The sequence below is a fragment of the Doryrhamphus excisus genome, chromosome 1 (genome assembly GCF_030265055.1).
Source record: "Doryrhamphus excisus isolate RoL2022-K1 chromosome 1, RoL_Dexc_1.0, whole genome shotgun sequence".
NCBI classification, from domain to species: Eukaryota; Metazoa; Chordata; class Actinopteri; order Syngnathiformes; family Syngnathidae; genus Doryrhamphus; species Doryrhamphus excisus.
This window is the reverse complement of record NC_080466.1, coordinates 37,127,228-37,148,586: the sequence shown is the minus strand read 5'-3', so window position 1 is coordinate 37,148,586 and position 21,359 is coordinate 37,127,228. Positions and strand designations below refer to the sequence as shown.

At 40.2% G+C, this 21,359-nt stretch overlaps 1 protein-coding gene across 1 annotated transcript; it reads left to right on the top strand.

Moving 5' to 3' along the window:
* The first annotated feature begins 240 nt into the window (after positions 1–240).
* LOC131139851 (polyamine-transporting ATPase 13A3-like) lies at positions 241–19,592 on the top strand. The gene is made up of 32 exons (XM_058089780.1): positions 241–247; positions 2,449–2,515; positions 2,765–2,938; positions 3,206–3,373; positions 3,974–4,044; positions 4,155–4,238; positions 4,304–4,373; positions 4,489–4,623; positions 4,758–4,830; positions 5,237–5,368; positions 5,902–6,063; positions 6,255–6,412; positions 7,118–7,306; positions 7,387–7,448; positions 8,533–8,683; positions 8,773–8,850; positions 8,949–9,099; positions 9,229–9,349; positions 9,881–10,005; positions 10,082–10,239; positions 11,290–11,394; positions 11,482–11,561; positions 11,642–11,684; positions 11,781–11,890; positions 12,047–12,143; positions 12,655–12,727; positions 12,836–13,007; positions 13,101–13,279; positions 14,944–15,032; positions 15,271–15,351; positions 16,082–16,171; positions 17,345–19,592. The coding sequence occupies exons 2-32, from the start codon at positions 2,465–2,467 to the stop codon at positions 17,525–17,527; spliced, it is 3,615 nt and encodes a 1,204-aa protein (XP_057945763.1). The 5' UTR covers positions 241–247; positions 2,449–2,464; the 3' UTR covers positions 17,528–19,592.
* Positions 19,593–21,359: the final 1,767 nt, after the last annotated feature.

Here is a 21,359-nt window from a genome sequence, read left to right as displayed (position 1 = left end):
AGGTCTTCCCCGAGGTCTGTTACCGGTTGGATGGTTATCAGAATCAGAATACAAACAACAGTGGGAGCTGAAAGAGGCGACTCTTCTTGGTGAGCCGAGTCAAAGAGTTTGCTCTCAGGAAAAGAGCCAACCCCCCCCCCCCCCCCCCCCCAACTTACAAGTCAAGCGAGTTGCCTCGCGACACGCCCTTCAGATTAAAGCAGAAGCACAGCACCTGAAACATCTGAAGGAAGAGAGCGGGACAAAGGTGAGTAATTGACCTCCATATCTTTTGGACCATTTTGCATTTGAAAACTAAATAAATAAGATAAATCCCCTGCAATTAAAGCATTACCTGGAAACTATTTGACTATTTGAGAAAACAGGCAAAATACATGGAAAACAGTTTGATATTATTCTTTTCAAATGCTAATTGATATGGCAATATGGGACACTCTGATTGGGCAGACTCAAATATTGTAAAACTGTACCAGACGACTTTAAACAGCAGATGGCACGTGTGACAACTATGTTGGTTCATAGCGCACAACTTATATAAACAGAAACAGAACATCTGGGTTGACTGGCCAACGTTTACTTGAACTACTGTAAGGAGCATCATTCTTAATCAAATACAGTATGTCGTGGTATTTGGGATCTACGTATATAAATATTCATAATTTCACACTGCAGTTGTGTTTTGATTGTGTATCCATCATCTATCCACAAATCTCCTTATGGCAACAATGGCTTGCACGTCTTGTGTTGAGGTTTTTTTTTTTTTTTTTTTTTTTTTGCAATTTAAATGCATTAATGCAACTGATTGTAAAAGTTCCTCCTTTTCACATCTTGCAAGTAAATAACAAGTTACCTCATTTATTAAGTTATTTGTTATTTGTTTAACTTGGTTGGGAAATATTCAGGAAGGCCTTCAAGGGTAAAATGTGAATGATTAAACACAGGCTCATTAAGCAATGAGTGTTACTTGTTATTTGTCTGTGTGCCACATTGCATCACCAATAAGGTCAAGTTCATTTTTAACATTTAAATTAATTTTTTCAATATACAGTAAAACACCAGGATGCAGCAGAAGTATTTTAAGAATACCTTTAACATAGAACAGATCTATAGACAGTATTGTCATTATATTAAACAAAGACTTAGTATGTGTTTAGTGACGTGTGTCGACACAGGCAGGAGAAAAGTAAATGTCAAATAATGGTAACCTATGATAAATATTAAGATTTGTCCATTTAAATTGCTTTTAACATTTTCCTTAGTGAAAATTGCTGAATTTGCAAAAAAAAAAATCCTGATCATATATAGGGCAGAAACTTGGCTAAATGTAGTCAGTCAGGGTGCCAGTTTCTGTTAGTTAGCATATAATGAATAATATAACACACCACATGCTGAGGTGTGACCGTGTTGATTGAGTGTCTTTATTTGGACTTTGTATGATGAAAAGTGGCAAATATCAAACACAACTGTCGAGGCTAGATTGCAATCCAATTAAGTCACAAAATAACAATAGATCTACAAATAAGAACACAGAATTGCAGTTAAAATTATCTGCATTTACAAATCACAACACAAAGTGCTAGTAAAGAGGTCAATCTTGTAGAGATTTATTACCAATGTTAGCTCACAATAAAGGCTGTAATTAGTCAGTCTCATCATATTGTAATGTCCCTGGTTGTGGTAAGGAAAAGACACTCACGTCGCCCATGCACTTCAGTCGCTTTATTAAAAGCGGTCAACTTTTGATTGTTCACTCACACCCGTGCTGCTGTGGGCCACAACCCACGCCGACACACGCACACTCTCAGCTCCTAGCTAGCGTTCTCTCACGTCTCTCACTCACCTAGCGCCACACCCAGCCTCACTCTCTCACTTGTGACGTAGCACCGTCACCTTCCAAGCCCCGCCCTATGAAAAGCCCAGACACACAAAGTCACAGATATTACAATAATGTCAAGGTAACCTTGTTGTAACTGCATTTCTTTTTCTTCATTAATTCATCTCAAAATTATTTCGCTAAAAGGTTTGCTGTTGCTGTGTTTTTTCGCCGACTATTTGTTTTTGGTGGGCGTTTCTTTAATACAGCATTGACTTCCCTGTATGTGAGCCCGGCTGTTTGATTGACAGCATACTCAAGCCTATCACAGTCGCGCACACACACAGTCACGTTTGAAAATTAGTCACTGTCGATAAGAATTGCGGGACAGCGAGTTCATCCTATGGAGTGTGACCGGTGTTAGCTGGGCGAGGTTCCAGCTCAAGTACAGGATAAAATGTAGATTGTTGTTGATTTATTGTGTTTGAAAAGATGCCCAAGTTGTTCTGTCTATGTAGATATACAGTAGTAGCCACCAACTGGACACTGTGTATTGAATATAGTCATGATAACGTCTGAGTATTATTATTTGACTATTATTATTAGCATTACTTCTTGTACTTTCTCTGTAACAGTACTTCGTTTGTCAGCATGAAGACCAGAGAAACTAAGTTCATCAATCAGGGCCAGGCGGATGAGATGGTAATTATCCCTTCCCATTTCCTGATGGATAACTGAGTTTTATATATAAGTGTATTTCTTCATGCTAGCTGTTGTATCACTGTTTGTAGCATTGTAGCATAGGTTGCAAGTGTAAATGGCCATCTTTAATGTGTTGCAGGCAATTGCACATACAGTCAGTGTGGCACTAGAGCAGTCCCCCCTTTTGGAGATGGACCCATCCCACATCCCAGTAAAACCATAATGATTCCTCTTATTTGATTCCTGCAGGAGGTGTGGGGGTACCGGCCCTGTCTGTACAGAATCATCCTCGTGGGTCTGGGTGCCCTTTGCACTGGGGGTCTCCTGTTGCTGCTGCTATACTGGTTTCCTGAGTGGGGGGTGAAAGCCACCTGTGCCCAAACCTCACTGAAGGAGGCGCGGAGACTTCTTCTCAGGACCACAGTACGATCATCAACCCATTTCCTGTGCAAATTTTATGCTATGCCCGTTTTCACACATTTGTGTAGGTCTTAATGCTATTGCACATCAAACCATGACGGACACAAAGTGTAACATTTAGTGCAAGAAAGGGTATTTAATCAAGCTCAACCACAGTGGTACCTCAGATTCATAAAGAAAATGTCTGGGATGTGAGCTTTGCTATCAACTTCCATTGGAACTGCTGATGACATAAACATACATGTTTGATGAAAAACACTTTTGTCACAGGATGATTTCAAGCAGTGGTTTTGTGCCAGAGTACGTGTGATTCAGGCTCCAGGTCAGACCCCCTTTGACAATGTGGATCAGCGCTCCACTGCTCAGTTAGAGGATGGGGAGAGACACCAAAACCTCAAGGAGCACGATGGGAAATTCACTCAGAGAGACTCTTTCAAGGTACATTTATTATTTCTCAGAAGGAGTTTTTATATTCCTCAACATGTGTTTGTTTCTAATAAATGGACTTGGATCTAAATGATTGAAATATCCAAACAAACACATCCATGTATGTTTTTTTCTACTTAATTATGCATTTTTGGCCTTGTGCGACTTATACCTTGAGCCAGTCATGATGTGCTATATATATATCACTATATTGACAGTTACTATGGTACCCATTATGTCATTGTAGGGTCACATCAATTCGTACTTCAGTACAAGGTACATTATTAAAAAAAACAAAAAAAACAAGCAAAAAAACCTTAAACTGTATTATGGAAAGCAGGAAGTGAACAAATGTAACAGTTACTGATTGTAAAAGTACCAATTGGAGGGGTAGGATTTAATAAGCTTTGCTTCTTCCTACTCCTTTTGGACATGTGGAACTGGGAACTGATTATGGGATGCACTCAATTGTAATCTGATGCATGTTCAAATGAAATAAAACCATTACCATTACCATTACCATTACCCCAGAGCGACTTATTCCAGAAAATACGGTATATTTTTGTCTGGGTTGTCTAATTCAAGTACTGATCACCTGTCTGCTCTTCACAGGTCCATTACTTCACCCACCACAGCATTAAATACTACTGGAATGAAGGGAAACAGAACTTTGAATCATACACGTACGTCTCCATATAAAAACACCATACTATGATTGATCTTGTTTTTATCAAAATCAGGTGTTCAATCAATGTTTCAAGTCAGCAGAAATAAATACGTAGGTTTTGTTTAGGGGCTTGGAGGATACAAAGGTGAGCTGTGCACACATTCACACTGACCACAGCGATGGACTCACCAAATCACTGCAGGACTACAGGTACAGTAACATCATTGTAGACAGTTTTGAAATGACAGTTTTGAAATAATGCGTCTTATCAACAGAGCTTTGTTTTTTGGCAAGAACGAAATTGAAGTAAAAGTGCCACCTTTAATCAAGCTCTTTGTAAAAGAGGTAATAAAAACACAAACGGACATTCAGATGGAGTTTGTCCACTTGTTTTGATTCTTTATTTTTCATGTCTTATTTATTTGCATTCATATTGTATGCTTCTTTTTCCTCCCTGTAGGTCTTGAATCCGTTTTACATCTTCCAGATCGGCGCTGTTATTCTGTGGAGTTTTGAAAGCTACTACCATTTTGCGATTTTCATGTTTTTGCTGTCTGCTCTTTTTATAGTCATCTCTGGATACACTATTAGAAAGGTGAGTCATATAACACCCATTAGTGATGTGTGCATCAATACTGAAATATGCATCCAGACGTTAAAGAATTAAGTTTAATTTCCTGTTGGGATTCTATTACATCATACTTTTTTTCCCCTTCTGCCACATTGCAGAATTATAAGAGACTACGTGACATGGTGGTATCGCACTCTATGGTGCAAGTTTCAGTGTGGAGGGGAAATGAAGGCATGTTTTCATTTTTTCTTTAGAAAACTATGCAGACACTGGCTATGAATGATTTGCTTCCCTGGGTATAATCAGCTTTTATACACTCACATTGAAATTGCATACATTTTCAAGAGACCATTCCCCTCCACCCAAAAAAAACCCAACAAAAAAACATTGAGAGCTCTGCTGAATGAATTTGACTGCCAAGATGGAGGATTGTAGTCCTTACATTCTTTAAAGCAATTGTTGATATATAGCGCAAGTAAAAAAATAAAACACAATCCACTTTTGTGGTGCCCTCTATGGACGACGACTCCACTAGGATTTGCTGAGGTTGTCCATACCCAGGGCCAGCTCTGCATCTCAGCAATATTACTTGTGGAATGGTCTAATTATCCTGTCCTCCTTTTAAACTTGCTATCAGGTATTGAACAAGTCATGTCAACAGAGGTCGTGCCAGGTGATGTCATCATTATTCCAGCAAAGGGATTGATCATGCCCTGTGACGCCGTGCTTATCTGTGGCACATGTACTGTTGATGAGAGCATGTTGACAGGTATAGTGTGTTTACATTGATATATACAAAAATAAGTACTTACCTATGTTAGAATTATTCCATAGAAAAAAACACATATGTTCTGGTAACACTTGTTTAATCAGCTATTGGCTATGGTGCCATCTTACAAATAACCACTAAACTCATCACACAGCAACTTAACACTCAAAAGTTATCAATCCTTTACCAATACGAGTTTAAAATGCATTTTGTGTGAGAAATCCATTTACTTGGATGGCCCGGCAATGCTGCCTCTGTCCACCAGAGAGAGCCAAAGGAGCCCGGAGGGAGGCTGACATCATTGCAGCGCCCCAGCAGGCACCAATGAATGTGTTGCTCAGACGCAATGCATTATGGGAAAACTTTAAGATGTTAAGATTGGTACTTGTTTCTATATTTATCAGGTATACCAAATGGGTTGACAAGCTCATCATGAGTGTGCTCATGAACTTAGCCATAATTCGACTGTCCCATAAAGACCATACATTTATAATGTCTAACTGTTGGTGACTGCATTTTGTTTGGATCTTCAGGGGAGAGCGTTCCAGTTACTAAAACCAGTGTGCCAAGTTCAGGCGAGGAGGCAGACAGGATGTATAATGCAGAAGAACACAAGCTACACACCCTCTTCTGTGGCTCACATGTTATCCAGAGTCATGCTGCTGACCAGGTGAAGGTGGTCGTGGTCAGAACAGGTGAGGATTGAGCTTTCTCAATGAAAATGAAAAAAAAAATTATGTGAAGAGAATGAAGTCAAAACATTACAAAAATAAAATACACAAAGATGATAACAAAAAACCCAGCAAAAAAGAGCTAAATGCATACTAATTTACACATTTTCACCTATATCACAAATTAATACAGTATATCTTATATGATCCTACAGGCTTTAGTACAGCCAAGGGCCAGCTTGTGCGCTCCATCCTCTACCCTGAACCCATCAACTTCAAACTGCACCGTGATGCTATACATTTCTTGATGTGTATGGTGGGGTTGGGACTGATTGGTGTCATCTATGTCATCGTTGTGGGTGTCATATATCAGGTATCAATTGTCATATGTACAGTAAAGTTTGTAGTGGAAACTCTACATAAGGGACACTGCACCACCAGATCTAGTATTTGGTGCTGTAATTGTGTATTTTATATTACAGTATCCACAAACCTCTTTGATAATCCTTGCAGTATATATTTACTTCTGATTGGCATACTTGTGACTTTAAAGGGACCTATTATGCTCATTTTTTGACCATTTGCATTGACTTGTGGTCACCCATAGAGCAGCTACAAACAAAAACCGCACAGATTTTCCAGAATCTGCACCTATTCCAGCTATATTTCCTTTGATTTGACGGTCTCTTTTAATTTATTCCACCCACGGCCACGCCCCATTTGCTTCCTAACTATGACCTAAATAAGGAAGTACGCCCATCTGTGACATCACAAAGGGGGCAGTTTTACCACACCTTTCAAACTGAGCGTTTTGAGCGATCCCAAACTTCTTTCAGGGCTCACTTCCAAATGCACAAACTTCATTATCTGAAACTTTGGCATCGTTTAACATGAGAATACAATATTCTAACTACATTTATAGGTCAGAAAAATTGAAAAAAAAAAGCACAATAGGTCCCCTTTAAAAATCGTCTGCCAGTAGTGTATGCCCAACTTAAGTGTTTCTGTCTAACTTGTTCCTTGTTGGTTTTCTAGCCAATTGTCATTTCTTCATTGGTCTATTCCTAATCCCACCTAGAGTTCGGCGGAGAATATCATCATAGATAGTTTCAACATCATCGCAATCACAGTGCCCCCAATTTTACCTGTGACCTTGACCGTTGGTCTTGTGAATGCACAGCGGCGCATGAAGAAAATCGGTATCTTTTGTATCAGTCCACAGAGAATCAACATCTCTGGTCAGCTGAACCTGGTCTGCTTTGACAAGGTGGGCTTAATCCATTTCATTGCATTCATTCATATTGTTCTTTAGCTTTTTTTGTTATCAATAATCTTCATTTTGACTAGACTGGCACTCTCACCGAGGACAGTTTGAACCTGTGGTGTATTCAGAGAGCTGAAGATGGCATGTAAGTTTTGTGACTTTTGGGTTTGGTGTTATTTAATGGTTTCCTCATAGGACAAAGGCTATTTGTGCCTGATTTTTCTTGGCAGTGTGAACAGTACGATTCGGATTTTTTAAAATGCGACCCATGCCTCTTTAGTATAAATCCCATATGTATCTGATGCTATGACCGTCTGAATTTGGGTTTCATATATTTGTCCAATACATCATCAAAAGGCATCTTTTGCTGTGTGAAAGTTGGGGAAAGGTACTCACAGATGTAGGCAAAAGTTATCCTTCCTCCGGATATTAAATCTGTGATGGCTTGCGTCAATATCCTACATCGATCCTACATCTCCTCACGCTCCTCAACAAACAGCCAGAGCCCAAATTCTTCCTTATTTGGTGAACAAAATGTTGCCACAAATATGCCAAAACTGAGATGCTATGGTTATTTATGTATACATGCGTGTATACATGCGGGTTGTGTGTACAGCTTGCATGCACATCACTTCCCGAAAACACTGCTTTTCACATTACATCCAAGAAGAATTGGGAAGAATTATGTCTTCAGTGAAAAAAGTAAGAGGTAAAAGTACCTATAAATATTCATTCATCCCTATCATTTATCATTTATATGCATTTACAATTGTTTTATGCATGTAAAACTACAATTGTAAAACCGTATTATGTGTAGGGCTGTGAAACGATGAAAAATCTAAATCATATTAGTCAGTTTTCAAATGAATTAATCATGATTAATCACCATTTACAGCTAAGTCTGAAGTATGACCATACTGTATTTTACTGTATTTCATTAAGAGAAAGAAAAGACACAGGCAAAACAGTGGTTTTGAAACAAAACATCTGTGGGCGGACGCTAACCAAAGTTCCACTGTAACAAAGAGTTGGTTGCCATTAGTGCTCAGTCGTATAGGTGAAACAGATCGGGGGGACTTTTAAACGCGGTACTGAAACATTCATACCATAGTAATTCAGTTTTATTTTTATTTTTTACTGAGTGTTATGAAGCAAATATTGTACGTCAATCTGTTCCAGGCAATTGTATTTTGTTATTGGGGTCATATAACCTTGTCCTTGTCCTACAGTTTTTCACCTCCAGAGACTGAGGTCACTACAGAGAGTCTTGTGAAGACGTCTTTTGTTGCCTGCATGGCTACCTGCCACTCATTGACCATCATAGAGGACAAACTCTGTGGAGACCCTTTAGACCTCAACGTGTTCAGCGCCACAGGCTCGGTGAGGAGCTTTGCATGTGTAAAAACGTGCAAAGGGTGAGTTGTACAAGAGTTGGTTTGATGTTTTATAACATTATCATCATCGCTCAGATCCTGGAGGAGCCAAAAGAAGAACACAAAGCACGTTACAATGCCAGCATTTCCACAATTGTGCGACATCCGCAGCAAGTAATCCTTTACCTTTGTGTCATTGTTGATTGACCGGTATGTTTTTCACTTTCATCCGCTTTGCCTCACTCTGAAAATCTTTAACATGCTACCTTCAGTGGACGGAGTTTGGCATTGTGCACCAGTTCCCATTTTCCTCAATGCTGCAGAGGATGAGTGTGGTAGTCAGGCAGCTGGGACAAAAACATTTTGATGTCTACCTGAAAGGAGCTCCAGAGACTGTAGCTAACCTCTGCAAACCACACACAGGTCAGAGGGATACCGTACATGGTAGTGGTCTGCCACCATGCAGTTCAGTTCTTCAATTTGTTGAATCGACATGGAGAGAAAACACTATACTCAGACTGACATTTGACGTGCATTTGTTTGTCTCCACAGTCCCTCAAAGTTTCACAGAGATAATGAAGAGTTACACCCAGCAGGGTCTTAGGGTTATTGCCCTGGCACATCACCAACTGGAGTCCAAACTCTCCCGGTGGGAAGTCCAGAACCTTTGTCGGTATGTGTTCATCATTCATATGTTTCTTAACACATGCAGTATTTAAACAGGAAGATATTGTTTACAAAGGAAGGTCACATCAAACCAATGAGCAAATTTGCTCAGACTCATATCAATGATTATCATAATGTTTGCTGACACACGATCGTGTTAACTTTTATTAAGTACATGCGCTGGTTTTCTCCGGGTATTCCGGTTTCCTCCCACATTCCAAGAAAAATGCTAGGTTAATTGGGGACTCCAAATTGTCCATAGGTATGAATGTGAGTGTGAATGGTTGTTTGTCTATATGTGCCCTGTGATTGGCTGGCGACCAGTCCAGGGTGTCTTGCCCTAAGACAGTTGGGATAGGCTCCAGCACCCCTGCGACCCTCGTGAGGATAAGTGGCATAGAAAATGCATCGAACTACAAAATATCCCATACACTTTACTGCTACCGTAAATGAGAAACAAAATGCTACAAACCCTAAACAAACTTTAGCGGTTTAAGATTCTGACTGTGTGTGTGTGTGTGTGCGCTGGGCCTAATAGAGAGCAGCTAGAGACCAACATGGACTTCCTTGGCTTGGTCGTCCTACAGAACAAAATCAAAGAACAGACTGAAAGTGTGTTGTTTGACTTACGACAAGCCAACATCCGTACTTTGATGGCTACAGGTAAGTTTTTAAAACAGAATGTCCCCATCATGTCTAAAGTTGACAAAACTTTGTATTTTTTTTTGTATGCTGTTAGGTGACAACATATTGACAGCAATAGCAGTGGCTCAAGACTGTGGGATGGTTCAAGCCCATGAGAAAGTTATTATTGCTGATGCAGTCCCTCCAAACTATCAAAACCCTGCTAGCATCACATGGCGCTACTTTGACAAGCCTGGTTTGATCAACAATCAGGTAAAAAACTGAATAATACATAAATTATCACAGTGGATCCCAGCCTATTGCCGATGCAGTATTTGTAGCCCGGCATGTTTATTCATGGGGAAAGCATCCTGCAGCACTTAAAGCAGGGACAGCAAAGGTCAGTGGAGGTATGCTGGAGCCTATCCCAGTTGACTTCGGGCGAGAGGCGGGGTACACCCTGGACTGGATGACAATTCAATTCAATATAGCAATAAAGATAATTGCACATATAATTCCGAAATGGTTGTGTATATAACCTGAGTAGCATGCCAGTTAAAGTAGCTACGTAGTGTTCATTAGACACACAGTTCATGTATTACATCCAGTTAGCATTTGCTATCAAACATTATCGATATACAAATGGAAATAATTATGGAAAAGACAATGCAGCCGAAGTCAAGGGAACATATTAAAAAGGTTTCAGCCATGGGTACTTTTTCCATTTAATTATGAAATAATAGTTTAACAGGTGGAAACAAGCATTTTTATAGTGGAGTTCAGGAAAGCCAATAAACTATTGACTTTTTTTTTCTACATAACTACCTTCTGCTAATGAAAGGATACCTTTTAGATGTACGTATAGGCATAATACTGCTGAGTTAGTTTATTTGTAATCAGAATAATAACGATGAAATAACTGTGCAATAACCATGCAATAAACTGTGCAATAAACGTGCAAGACACCTGTGATCTGGTCAACATGTAGATACCGTATTTTCCGCACTATAAGGCGCACCTAAAAGCCTTCAATTTTTTCAAAAGCTGACCATGCGCCTTATAATCCGGTGCGCCCTATGTATGGATCAATATTGAGCTGCAACAGGTCTCGCAACTATGGTAAGCAGCCGCCGACTCCATTTTCCCCAAAGAAGAAATAGTGCACGGTGCATGCTGGGATATATGGGTTTCATAGAGATAGGGCCTTAATCTTATGGGCAGCACTACTACACTACTAGTTGGTACTAGTACTGTTTTCATTTAAATACTTTCATAGTTGAGTCTGATTTGTTAGATTTTGTCTATTTTTCTGCCCTCTTTCAGACTGCTGAGGTCAGCTTCTCTGTGGAGGAGCCGGACTATCACTTTGCTGTGAGTGGCAAAGCCTTTGCTGTCATCACTGAACACTTTCCAGACCTCTTCCAGAAGGTACTGAGATACATTTTAATCTATCAGGTTCTCAGAATAAAAATGAATGAATGTTATACTTTGTCTCTCCTCATGGGGGTGCTGCAGTTCCTCATGAGAGCCACTGTGTTTGCCCGTATGACACCAGACCAGAAGACTCAGCTGGTGCAAGATCTTCAGAACATTGAGTCAGATTTATTTATGTTCTTTGATTTTAAAATTAGTGAATTATACTTTATGTTTTTAATTTACATTTTCAATCCTCCAGTTACATTGTAGGGATGTGTGGGGATGGTGCTAATGACTGTGGGGTGAGTATTCTAAGCGATGCACTGATGTAATATCAGATTGTTGTGTTTATCCTGTTTGATTGATCCTTCTATGTCTCTCTCTGTCTCTCCTTTCAGGCCTTGAAGAAAGCTCACAGTGGGATCTCTCTGTCTAAGTTGGAGGCCTCTGTGGCTTCCCCCTTCACTTCCTCCATCCCAAACATCTCCTGCGTTACGAACCTGATCAGGTAGCTCAAATTGTCTCTAGTTTTGACTGTGGGGTATTGTTTACATATACAATACTTTTGAAACAGTGCCGAAATCTCTGAATACATACAGACATTTTCTTTTGGATCCCAGTGGAAACATTTGAGTTATTGTGATGCTTTTCTAACTTTCCACAGGGAGGGCCGTGCTGCTCTTGTAACAACCTTCTGTGTGTTCAAATACATGGCCGTCTTCAGCAGCATCCTTTACTGGAGTATCAATCTGCTCATTTCAGTAACTATTATGCAGTATTTGTACATTTTAAGTACCTTACTGATTGTACACACAATTTTGCCAGAATTCAACTGACCTCGCAGGCTAAGTGGCTGTGTAGACACAATAATTGTAGATCCGCAGGTAATGGGTTTTTATGATTTTGCCTTCATATACACCACCAACACGCACGGTGGTTGAGTGGTTAGCATGGAGGCCTTGCAGTCCAGAGATCGGGAAGACCTGGGTTCGATTTTGTTGTGAGTTTTTTCCTAGCTCATGATTGGCTACAAATAAATCAGTTTTTTCCTCTAAATGTAGTGGGTGTGGCTTATACACCAAAATTTATGGCGCATGACAAAACAAAACAAATCTATGTAGTTAGCTCAGGAAAAAAAAGGACACGCAGCATAGAAAAAATGTGTGGTTTCCATAATGTGGTGACATTCATTGAAATGTATATTCTGTGTAGTAATATTTAATGCACAGTGTGGATGCAGTCTGCTGTGTGACTGATTTGGTGTCTCTTTAGGTTTCCAGCTTGTTTGGGAGCGTCCAGTTCCTTTTCATTGACCTTGGCATTTCTTTAGTTATTCCCTTTACAAGTGAGTAGCACTGAGACACCATATTAGAACAGTTTTATTTATATTCTGTGTAGTCCATGTAAAATCTAAATCATTTTTCAACATTACTACTTCAACATTTACGTCTAGTGGGTCTCAACCCTGCATGGAAGAAGCTGGTGCGAGATACCCCGCAAACCAGACTGATCACCGGCCCGGTGCTCTTCTCCGTTATATCTCAGATTGTCAACTGCCTGCTGTTCCAGCTTTTGCCTTTTTTCCTAGTAAAGCAGCAGAGTTGGTATGAGACGCTTACGCCAGCGTGAGTAACTCTTCTTACGAGTCTGAAATATGCTGCAACAGGGCACTTCTAAACTGTTAGCAATGAGTATTGACAAATGCTCCTCTATGACAGGCCCTGCAGTGAGTCCAGCGTCAGTGAGCACGACAACAGCACATTTGGAATTGAAGGCGAATACTACATCAGGACCTTTGAAAACACCACCATCTTCTATGTCGCCGCCTTCCAGTACTTGATTGTAGCTATTGTCTTCTCCAAAGGAAAACCGTTCAGACAACCAAGCTATAAGAACTGTAAGATTAATTTTTGCACTTCACAACAAGTATGGACATAGAATGTTGTCTACATAGTTGTTGCACACATTTAGTTCAGAATTTGTGGAATTCTCATTTCTGGAATATTCTGAACTATTGTGTTCAGACAAGTTGGCCATCAGATTCATAAATGTGATATTATTTGGCTGGGATAATGCTGCTTTTCAGACTTCCTCTTTTTGTGATATTGTTATTTTATTCCCATAATATATTCCTACAATATTTTGACTTAATTCTTGTAATATTACGACTTTTTTCCCAATCAAGTGTTTAAAATCTGACCGTTTTTGCAACTCGATGCTACTAAAATTATACTTTTATTCTTGTAAAATTGTGATATTTTATTCCTTTAAGAGTACAACTTTTTTTCTCCAAATTTTGACTCGATTCTCGTACAATTATACACTATTTCAACGTTCTTCTTGAACATTTTCTTCTTATGATTTTATTCCTGTAGTATATTGACTTTATTCTTGTGACTTTATAACTTTTTCCGCAAACTAACTTTCCAAAGATGACAACTTCAGTCATTGTTTTGTTTTGTTTAATACTGTATTTTAACTTTATAGCCCTCTATTCTTGTCACTTAGACAGAAGTACAAGCGAAATAGTGCAATTAAAATGAAGTTATTTTTCCATGAAGTATTATATTGTTAGATTACAACTTTTTTTCTTATATATTTTTTCTGTATTGTAAAAATAGTGTTTTTTGTGGTTGTTTTCAAGTTAAATTCATTCATTCATTTTTTACCGCCTATCAGACTCACACTTGCCAGGACACCCCTGCTTTAACCACTTTCTTTGTCTGATCTGACTTTTCCATAATATCCTAATTTCCTGAGATGCGCTTTTAGTCTTCATACCAATTTCCATGCAGACCAGGTTGTGTTAAATGAAACAGAAACATTTCGTTTGTACTGTACTGTACTGTACTGTACTGTACTGTACTGTACTGTACTGTACTGTACTGTAACACTTAACCTCCATGACGGGCGCCACCATTAATGTGTGACGTCAAATTTGTTCATCTTGGGCACAAATAATGTGCACAAGCGCAGTGTTCATTTAGTCTTCTCCTTGCTGGAGGTAAAACATTTCCCAGTTGTCCTGAATGCAGCATAACCTATCGGCGGCGGCCCGCTGTGTTGTTAGCCTTGTTTAAAGACTAACATTTTATTGTTTATTATAATCCTTGGTGGCGGCACGGCGGTCTCGTGGTTAGCGCGCAGACCTCACAGCTAGGAGACCAGGGTTCAATCCCCACCCTCGGCCATCTCTGTGTGGAGTTTGCATGTTCTCCCCGTGCATGCGTGGGTTTTCTCCGGGTACTCCGGTTTCCTCCCACATTCCAAAAACATGCTAGGTTAATTGGCCACTCCAAATTGTCCATAGGTATGAATGTGAGTGTGAATGGTTGTTTGTCTATATGTGCCCTGTGATTGGCTGGCGACCAGTCCAGGGTGTACCCCGCCTCTCGCCCGAAGACAGCTGGGATAGGCTCCAGCACCCCCCGCGACCCTCGTGAGGAAAAGCGGTAGAAAATGAATGAATGAATGAATGAATAATCCTTGGTTATTATTTAACATATATGTGTGTGCCATAACCTGTACTCGTTTCACTAACTTCTCCATTGTACTTTTCAGGGCCATTTATATTGTCCTGCTCCGTTCTGTATTGTTTCTTCGTGTTCATCATACTGCATCCCATTTCCGCCATAGACAACGCGTTGATGGTGAATCTTGTCTTTTTTTTTTAAACCAGTGAAATGCTTTGTCATGCTTTCCATGTGAGTGTGAACGTTTGTATATACTGTATGTGTCCTCCTCCTGGAATAGGAATGCTGTAGTTGATGTTTTAAGAGTCCACGTCAACCGATAGAAGTGAATATTCAAGATAAAGCTGGAAAAGATGTTTGATTGACACAAACTTCTTCCGACGCCCTGTCACGCTTCCTTCCTTCCTTCCTTCAGATCATGTGTATTCCCTATGACTGGCGCGTCACAATCCTCATCATTGTTGCAGGACATGCTGTTGTGTCTGTCACACTGGAGGTATGTTTACACTCTCAAATCTTCACTTGGATGGTTTGAACATATTTTATTGGGAAAATGTACAGTAATCCCTCGGCCACTTGATGCTTCCAATTGCATGGCTATGAAAAAAAATCACGTTTTGTGGCACAAAGTGTGCATATTTCAGCAGATTTTCTTATATTAAGCATTTTCAAACAAAAAAATGGATAAGGAAACTAAAATACAAATATAACGCATTCTGAAGATGCATTCAAAATCGTTGTGATATGTAGTATTCCACATTGGGTCACTAGGTGTCAGTGATGTTACGGTAATGTTCGGTGAGATGCACAAACACCCGAACAACAGGCTGTTATTGAAAATTTGAATTATCTTTCAACCCACGCCAAGCTAAAACTCCACTCTGAATCACTGACGTCACTTTCTGTCCGCCCCTACTCAGCTTCCCTAGCACTGGAGTGGATTTACAGCAACACACATGAGTGTAAAGGGGGGCAATGGGGTGTAATGTTAAGTCTAAATGGCTCAAACAATGTTAAAAGTAATGTTAAATGAAAATACGAAATACATGGAAATTCAATTGTCACGGTTGGATCCTGACCCGATTATTGCGATAAACGAGGGATTACTGTATTTACATTCTGTATATGCACTGTAATTAATCAAATAATCATTATTGTACATTTGTGGGGTTACAACTCAATCAAGTGTAGTCTGGTTGCCAAATTCACAGTAAAATCTATCACAGATTTTGATCCATGACACCTTGTGGATGATTGTTAAAGCCAAACTGTGTGTAAAGGGGACCACCAAATCCCCTTCTGCAGACACAGCACAGGTACGAATTATTTTGATTTTTCCTGTCCTTTAAAAGCTCTTTCCTACTTCTTTTTTTATGCACTGGTCTTTTCTCCGATTTTACACATGTATGCACCAGCCACTACATTAGGCACACACACTCCTCTGCACCTTTATACTTTATATTACAGCGACTATTATAGGTGAGAATACTGGTTATGACATACTGTATGTATACAATACCGGTCAAATGTTTAGGAGCACTCTAATTTTTCCAGTTATATATTGAAATGTAATCATGAAGTCAGCTGGGATAGGCTCCAGCATACCTGCTACCCTAGTGAGGATAAGGGGCATAGAAAATGTATAGATGTATAGAATATATTATGTATGCACACACATATGTATACCTGAAAATGCAGTCATTTCTCATGTATAGTGTTAATTGGTTCCAGACCCGGCCACCATAAGTTAATACGATATAGAATTTAATGTTAATAAATGGAATATTTTTGTAGTAAGCGTATATTTCTAAATACATTTCTTAAATGATGCGTGCCCTGTAGACATGAAATAACACAATTACTATTACACGCTTATTATTCATTGTCTAAACCGTAAAGCACAACAATTGTACTACAGGGACTGGTACTGATAACGGTTGCTAGCTAAGCTAACAAGTTATCTAAGCTTTTTACTCTCAAATGTATTTCTTCGAAACCGAAGTGTGTGGAAACGGAGTGTGGAAGAAAGACAAAGTGAGAAGCCAAAAGCCTACCACTTCCACATGGAATAGGAGGCAGAACTTGAAGGCCGCCAACACTAAGTGTCTCATCCAGGTAACATTACTGCTGTCTTGTGGTCAGAATACTACAATACATATCACTTGCATTTCGATGTTTTGACTCATAATAGACCATGGTCTACCACAAAACCGCCTTCAATAATTAATAATTGCAATATCTTGAGGGATGACTGCATACATAAATATATACGTATATTACATTTGCATACTGTATATCGCAATAAGTTCTTGTAATGATCCAGTTGCTGCATGCCCATTATTTAGCACCAGAGGGTTCAGGTGTACCTAATGTAGTGGCCTTGCTGTGTTTTAAAAAATTCTGATGATTTCCGCAAACTAACTGGAAAGTGTCCTTTTCAAGTTCAAGTCACATTTTGTGTTCTTCAATCATTCTGAACCTGATCTCAGATGGCGAATGACTGTTATGGCTCCGCCTTCCTCTCCTGGATCTCCTGTCAGAAAAAACGGCCCCCAGAGTGTAAATACAAGTCTCTAGCACTGAGTCTGCAGGAGCAGGCTGACTGGCCTCCTGCACCATCTACTATTACCTATGCAAGTATGTCTGAGCCTGTCTTCTCTGTCTCGTTTTGACACCAAAAATCTCTGTACTTGAAAGCAACGCGTTTCACAGTGTAGTTGTATTATTCTATAAATGGCCTGAATTTGTATTAGGATTAATAGTTCTACAAAAGGCTGCACAGTAGACGAGTGGTTAGCGCGCAGGCCACACAGCACCCGAGCTCGATTCCACCCTCGGCTAACTCTGTGTAGAGTTTGCATGTTCTCGGCGATGCCAAATTGTCCATAGGTATGAATGTGAGTGTGAATGGTTGTTTGTCTATATGTGCCCTGTGATTGGCTAGCGACCAGTCCAGGGTGTACCCCGCCTCTTGCCCGAAGACAGCAACCCCGCAACCCTTGTGAGGATAATAAGAACCATTATAGTACCTTAAGTGTATAATGATAAAGTGAACAAAAGTTTTCCTCCCATACCATGTGGAAGTGGTATGTTTTTGACTTTTTACTTTGTTACACTTTCTAGTTTAAATTGGAGGGTAACTAATTAGCTTGGTAGCTTGCTGTATGCTATAAAAGGCTCCCCTTGCTGTGATCCTGTACGTGTCAAAAAATAATAGTGTAAATTAGTGTAAATTAGGAGGATGTTATTTCATGTCTACAGGGCTCTAATAACGGTGAAAAAAAAATATTTAGAAAGTCCTTTCTATCTTTTAACTACGAAAATATTCTGTTTATTAATATTGAATCCTACTTTGTAGAAATGTGTTTATCGTGAATTAACGTTGATAAACGAGGCACGATTGTATAAGATAAACACTGTCTAGACCAGGGGTGCTCACACTTTTTCAGCATGCGAGCTACTTTTAAAGTGACCGAGTCAAAATGATCTACCCACTACAAAAATGCAAAACATCTATTTATTTTCAAATGTATTGAGGATTATTTGTACGTACAATGTATGTTGATGTACCTTACATAACCAAATGAGCCAATATTGCGAAACACACATAATTAACTATTAAAATTTTTTGTAATTACCTGAGTTTACTTTGATGACTTGCACTGAATTGAACCAGCCAGGGATGCATAGTCCGGACAGTAGCTGCTGATAGCCAGCCTCAAGCACACTTCCAAATGTTTATCAGTCATGGATAATATCCGTATCATAATATCCGTATAATATTCCATATCCGTATGGAAGTGATATGTTTTTTGCCTTTTTACTTGGTCCAGTTTTTGCCTTTTTACTTGGTCCAGCTCCTTCACTCATTTTAGTGACCATAAACTTTAGCAAGGGCTTTAAAATCTCGCAATTCGCCGACTAGCTTAGCACTTTGCTTTTGCTTTAAAAGTAGCTCGCATGCTGAAAAAGTGTGAGCACCCCTGATCTACATAGATAGACTTTCTTTATTGTCATTGCACAATAACACAGCAGTGAAATTGCCAACGAAATGCTGTTGCCTGGCTCCCGTATAATAATAAATAAATAATAATAATGTGGAGAATAAATAGATGACATCAAATATGAACAATGTACAGCGTAAACAGTAATTTGTACAAATAATTTAGAATAAATAATATTAATTTAAATATTACCAATATTATCAGCCAATATTGGTATAGAAATTTTATATCGGTTCATATAGGTATGGGGTTTTTTTGCTGATAAGGCTTCCTAGGTCAGTATGTCTGTGGTCTGGAATTATTTCTAACTTTCTTGTCTTTTAAAAATATGCAATGTGCAGTGATTGTAAATAAGGCCAAAGCTGCACATCTCATGATAATGCTGTCATCGTGAGGAAAAGGAACGTTTGTGTGGGAAAGCAGTTCCACAGCGGACCTTTTTAATCTTGGCGGGCTGAAAAACCGGCAAAAGTTGGCGATATAACTTTAACTCTTCTGTTAAGCCGAGGTCACGACTGGCCATACGGGCGCCGATGGCAACAGGTCCCCTTAGTAAGTTTACAAGCGTGCTGGGCCACTTGACTACAAATAGGTGTGGGACAAATTAGTGTGTTACTGTGTTAAGTGTTAATAAAACTGTATTATTTAAGAAATGTCATACTGCTCCGAATTTTTGGTCGGGTCATATATCGAATGACAGACAAACAGATCAATAAAGTATAAACATGCATGAGATTGCAAATCTGAGACATTTTTCTGTTTACTCTGCAGAAGTACTACACCATTTTACAACACATATGCCCTATAAAGCCACTCTTGCGTACTTCATGGGGGGGCTGACATTGGTCACACTTTTTCAGCCGACATCTACTGATCATTTATGGACTTTCCCAGCCTTCTCGCTGCCTGGCATATGGGAGTCTAAAGGCGCGAGAGTGGAGGAGACAAGAGGGGTATCATTTCATGTGGAGATCAGGGCCTATAGGCTGTGAATGGGTGGATTTAGGGGGGAACTGTGAATGAGGCAAGGGGTCTTCAGTTGTACTAAAAAGAAAGGATTCTCCCACAGATCAGGGAAGAGCCTTTTCGGGAATATTCATGATGAGGATGAGGATGCATCATGAATTGATGCGTGTCTCTGACTTGCACGGATCATCTTTAGGGTAAACACTAAGTGTGTACAGAGTGGAGATGTGTTTACTGTGTAGTTTCGAGGATAGTGTTGCCTCTCCACAAAGCAATATGGGTTTTTGTGCCCTCCGCTGTACGCCTTTTGTATCCATAGAGCAACAGATGGAGGCTGGTAGAAAGACATAAAGAAGCGAAAACACACACCCTTTCTTCCCTCACAGCGAGCCATCCTGTGAAAAAGATTTTCTCAAGCTTGTGCTCAGACGTGTGCTATTGCAAACATTTCGGACTTCATCTCTCTTTTTTTTTGTCTGAAAGCCGTGTACTTTCAAGATTCGGGACAATATGCACAGTCTTTATTTACAGCGCCCCCTGCAGAGCTTTCAAGCTCACCCAGAATAACATGTAAGTCCTTTCACGCTTTTTAGACGCTTGTTCACGTATCGGGAACTGAAGGCAGACGCCAATCTGGGTGGCTTCTCATACGGGTACCTCGCCGTGATTAATAGTCAGGACACAAGGCCAAACCTGATGCTCACTTACGGTTGGCTTCATTTTACGTAAAAAAAAACACAAAGGCAACCTCGTCTGGTAAAAGGTTTGTGACCCACCAGAAGGCCGCAATCCCTTCAGCATGGGCTCCTTCCTCGGGCCTTCTTCCTTTATCGGAGCCTCCCGGGTCTGAATGGGCTCTGTGGTTGGTCAATAAATTCAGTGATTCAGGGGGTGGACAGTTGCAGCCGTGTTAACATTTGTTCACAGGCTTGTCGAAGGGACGCCCCGCCCACTGGCGCTTTGTCTCCTCTGGTCCCGCAACAGGTTAGAAGTCAATGGAGGGCCTTGTGCGGAGGTGGCAGGGGCATGGATGGAGCCGCCTCTCACATGGTGTTCACACAGGGGGAGGACCAGCTCGGATCACTGTGACACTTGTTAGTGTGGGGGCCACACAGCATCGCTTGGGTTGCCTCCGCGGCTCTCCCCCCTGGGGTCTGTGCCGTGTTTTAAACAAACTAAATGGTTTACTGTCGGGGTAAGACGAGCTGCGCTCAGAGGCCATATTGTAAAGACGTGTATCTTTACCATCTCGGTTTACTTATCAGACATACAATACAACGAGGTCAGGCCTTCGTTAAGTCAAATACCTACAATGATCCGGACTTTAAATTCGGGATAAGAATAGAATGGATGCGCCATTATGGTGGTTTCACAGAGATGACGTATGAGAGAAGACAAAGCGGGAGAAAAGGAGGAGGGCTTTAGCGGGCGGAAAGCTTTGGTCGGAAAAAAGACGGAACAAAACTGAAGAGGGACTGTCATGAGAAGATGAGAGTTGCCATGGCCACCCAGGAGCCACCCAGCAAGCATGCAA

Coding starts and splice junctions, on each gene's coding strand:
- LOC131139851 (XM_058089780.1), top strand. CDS start 2,465: ATGAAGACCAGAGAAACTAAGTTCATCAATCAGGGCCAGGCGGATGAG. Junction 2,516..2,764: donor AGGGCCAGGCGGATGAGATG/GTAATTATCCCT, acceptor TGATTCCTGCAG/GAGGTGTGGGGGTACCGGCC. Junction 9,100..9,228: donor CCTCTGCAAACCACACACAG/GTCAGAGGGATA, acceptor TTGTCTCCACAG/TCCCTCAAAGTTTCACAGAG.